The sequence below is a fragment of the Ochlerotatus camptorhynchus genome, unplaced genomic scaffold (assembly GCF_037179485.1).
Source record: "Ochlerotatus camptorhynchus isolate MF236.1 unplaced genomic scaffold, CSIRO-AGI_Acam_v1.1 ptg000389l, whole genome shotgun sequence".
Taxonomy (NCBI): Eukaryota; Metazoa; Arthropoda; class Insecta; order Diptera; family Culicidae; genus Ochlerotatus; species Ochlerotatus camptorhynchus.
The window spans coordinates 722,896-727,293 of NW_027040876.1; the positions used below are offsets into that span (position 1 = coordinate 722,896).

General features: G+C 36.4%; 1 protein-coding gene across 1 annotated transcript; it reads right to left on the reverse strand.

Moving 5' to 3' along the window:
- Positions 1-1,575: 1,575 nt before the first annotated feature.
- Positions 1,576-4,141, reverse strand: LOC135710494 (putative nuclease HARBI1). The gene is made up of 5 exons (XM_065233089.1): positions 4,008-4,141; positions 3,746-3,945; positions 2,367-2,608; positions 2,164-2,308; positions 1,576-2,043 (listed from the first exon to the last, which is right to left on the reverse strand). Exons 1-5 carry the CDS (start codon positions 4,139-4,141, stop codon positions 1,652-1,654), a joined length of 1,113 nt encoding a protein of 370 aa, XP_065089161.1. The 3' UTR covers positions 1,576-1,651.
- Between the last annotated feature and the right edge of the window lie 257 nt (positions 4,142-4,398).

The following is a 4,398-nucleotide window of genomic DNA, read 5'->3' on the forward strand; positions in this document are numbered from 1 at the left end:
TCTGATAGGATGTCTATTTGTTGTTGAGAAAAAAACCGCAAAGTTCTAGGATTAGTTTCAGGAATTGACCACTTTTCGGATGTTCCGGATCTTCCGGTGAACCATCTCGTGGTCCTGAGAGGCCATATTCAGGTCACAACTTCAAATTCATTCTGATAGGATGTCTATAAGTTGTTTCGAAAAAAAAACGCGGAGTTCTGGGATCAATTTCATGAATTGACCACTTTTACGGATGTTCCAAATCTTCCGGTGGACCATCCCGTGGTCCCCAGAGGCCATATTCAGGTCACAACTCCGAATTCATACTGATAAGATGTCTTTAAATTGTTTCGAAAAAACCACGAAGTTATAGGATTAGTTTCATGAATTGACCACTTTTACGGATGTTGCGGATCTTCCGATGGACCATCTCGTAGTCACTAGAGGCCATATTCAGGTCACAACTCCGAATTCATTCTGATAGGATGTCTATTTGTTGTTGAGAAAAAAACCACAAAGTTCTAGGATTAGTTTCAGGAATTGACCACATTGCGGATGTTCCGGATCTTCCGGTGAACCATCTCGTGGTCCTCAGAGGCCATATTTAGGTCACAACTTCAAATTCATTCTGATAGGATGTCTATAAGTGGTTTCGAAAAAACTGCGGAGTTCTAGGATCAATTTCATGAATTGACCACTTTTACGGATGTTCCGGATCTTTCGGAGGACCATCATGTAGTCCTCAGAGTCTATATTCAGGTCTATGAGTGGTTTAAAAAAAAAACACGGAGTTCTAGGATCAATTTCATGAATTGACCACTTTCACGGATGTTTCGGATCTTCCACAGGACCAGACTTGTGACCTACCGGAAACTGAATGTTCCCAAAAGTTGGCTTACTATCTGCTTAACAACTTCTTCAAAGACATCAGGAAGTTATCTCTTCAAATTGCCGTACAATCAGTGTTTGGTCCCAATTAGCTCAAATCCCATATGCTACGTGTATTCGTTAATGCCGGATCGTCCGTACTATAGGAATCCAGTGGCAATCGTACTATAGGAATCCGGCAAAAACGAATCCGTACTATAGGAATCTTGACTGTATATTAGTTGGTAATACTGCCACCTGTGGCGTGCATAAACAGCAAAAAAATAATTTTGATATCACGTCAAAGTGGATGCACTACAATCATGTCGAAAATATGGTGTAATGTTACTTGCTAAAAAGGACAAAATTATCATTAATACAATGCATGAACTGACATTACGCTGCTTTTACTGCATTTGTTTATTTATGTGGTCATAAAAATTACATGAAATTTTCGACATGATTGTAGTGCATCCACTTTGATGTGATATCAAAATTATTTTTTTGCTGTGTAGTCAATTCCCTTGCGTTTGACGCTATCACACTACCGCCAATTGAACATTTGAACAATTTGAGCATAATAGTTCGTGTAAAAAAGACCTCAGTTTTTGTGTGAACTATAGTGTAACATTTTATGTAGAATTTATATTAAAAGTAGTGTGTAGTGTCTCATAATATTTAAATTTTAAAATTTATAGCATTAAGATGGAAATTATCGCGAAATAAGAATCGAGCATGGGGATTGAAAATAGTATATATTTATGAAACATTTAATCGTTTTTTGTTATATCTTGAAGCTAAAACACTATCGATTATTTTGGAAAATTGCATACATTATCTCATCTCTGATATTAGCAGCAGTAACATTTGCATTATCATCAGCTGCTTCTTCTTCCTGAAAATCTGCTTCGAATTGGGGTATAGTTTCATGCAGTGGTACATTAAATCTTATGCGAAGGTTGTGCAAGGCACAGCATACATTGATTATTTTAGTAGCTTTTTCGGGTTTATAATGTAGCTGACGTGCACCCAGAATACATCGAAAAACATTTTTCAGGACCCCAAACGACCGCTCGACAATCCATCTCGTTTTTGAATGAATTTGATTGAATCTGAGCTTCAATTCATTGTTTTGGGAGCTGCCTGAAGTTCGATAAGGAGTAATCAAAAAAGGTTTTAAAGCATAGCCAGCATCACCTGTAAAAATAAAAAGTTATCAATTATTAGCATTGTCCCAAATTACTATGTGCCAAAATGATGCTGACTTTGGCTTAGAAATAATGCAATCATTCCGTTCTGCTTGCATAACAAACATACCTAAAATCCACGAGTTCCTCTCGCCATTCATGAAGTTCGTTTCTAGCATGTCATTGAGAGAGCTTGTGTTCCAAATAAACGAATCATGTGAAGAGCCAGGGTGGTTTGCATCGACATACCGTATGATCATGTTATGATCGCATACCTATTGATATTTTAACAATTGTTAGTAAATAGAAATAGAACCAACTTTTTATGCCTACCACCATAACGTTCAAACTATGGTATCCCTTCCGATTGTAATATAAATGCTGCACGTCAGATCTTGGCTTAAATATTTTTACATGAGTACCATCGACGCATCCAATGACTCCTGGGAATCCAGTCTTTTCAAAAAATCCCATTTTAATAGAATTTTTTTCTGCTTCGTTAGTAGGAAATGTAATCACTGTTGCACACACATGTTCTTCAAATACATCAATTACTTTCGTTAAAATTTTCGACATGGTTCCCGAAAAAAAAATTACAGTGAAATTTTCAGTGGAAACAATGCTCTAACATTAATATTTATTGTCGACAATAAAAATGATTGTTATAATGTTGTACTCTTCCGAAAACGGCAAAACTGCTACCTAGCTGTACAATGAATGTACATAATAAAATGTTGTTACAATGATTTTTATCGTATTTTTCATTTATTTTATTGTTAACATGATTCGATCATGAACAATAATGAACAACTCTATTACAATAAAAATTGTTGTTACATTAAATATTGGTGTATTTTCATTGTGGGTTACTTCACGAACAATAAAAATAAATCTGATTGAAGCATGCAGACTATGAGAGGGTCAGCAACACTGCGAATGTAATTAAGATAGGCGCTGCTCGTATGGCTCTGGCTTTGATAGTTCGTTTGGCTCAAAACCAGGCAGTCCGCGTCCGCTCATATCTTATCCTAGACCCTCTCTAAAGCTTAATGGAGACCTTTTTCCGTGCAGTCAATAATCATACAATAATAATAAAAAATTCCACCACTTGAAGATGTCAGGAAGGAACTCTCAGGTGGAGGCATATTTCATGGGCGATTCTCTCCAGTCGAATGCATTAACTTATCAACGACGCTCAACCACCAAGGAGACGTGACCTAGGGATATCGAGCGCAGGGGAGTTGGCCTGCATTTCTCACAAGTTCCGGATCGAATCTCGATCCATAACCAGTAAAAAAAGGACTACCCGTAACATACGAACCACCCCCTTCCCTTCCCGGGGCAATGTTTTATTTTTTCGGTTTATTTTTAAAGTCGATAAAGTAGATCTGTCAAGCCAACACATACACTCTAAAGTACACTGTTATTTTTTTTAATCAATAAATTCGCCAACCAACAGTAAAATAACAATAATATATAATGTTATTGAAAAAAAATTATATGGGAAAATCACGAAAATTTCATTGTTAAGATACTTAACAACCCCCCTTTTTTATTGTAAATTTTCCATTTACCATGAAATTTATTGTTTTGTACAACATAAATCAAGGTAAATTTATTGTAGACGTAACAATATAAATCATTGTTAAGACAATAATTTTCGTCTTATTGTTACATTGTTTTTTAATGTATTTTTGTTGTTATTTTTTTTCGGGTTGGCTGAGCAACTCCAACGAAAAGATCATTTCCGGCTCCTTTTTGATATCCACCTTCAGCAAAAAACCTCAAAGCAGCAGCTAGCTTGATAATGGGTAGAACAGATGCTGATCCCACTGTTGGACCAAGTTTTGTATCGAGGATGTTCAAAAGGTGATTGAACAAATCTTTGGAGACTCGAAAATAGTTAACAAACCTAAAAATTGCCAGATTGTTAGAAGAAGAAAAACTCCAACGCTCTAGTATACGAATACATACGTATCGGAAGGCAAATCCAGAGGATTTGACGCATCTCGCAGTCTACGGCGTTCAATTCTTACAGACGACAAATCTTCCTCTGTGATATCATCACTTTCCACATCACTGTCGAACCAGAGTTCAAAACTGCTCATTTTCGTGTTTTGGAGGGCCGGAACCAGTACTCCGACCAGGAATCGATTTTTGGCAGAGGTTGATCAATCGCGTAAACTTATTTTTAGTCGGTATTTCGCCTTCCTAAAACAATGATTGCTTTGAGAATATGCAGGAACTGCAGGATACAAATACAACTTACCTTAATTCCTAATCTTTCAGCGAAATTCACTTTTTGTTTTGCACAAATCCACAAATAACATTGATTTCTCACAAGTTACTCGATAAATAAACGATA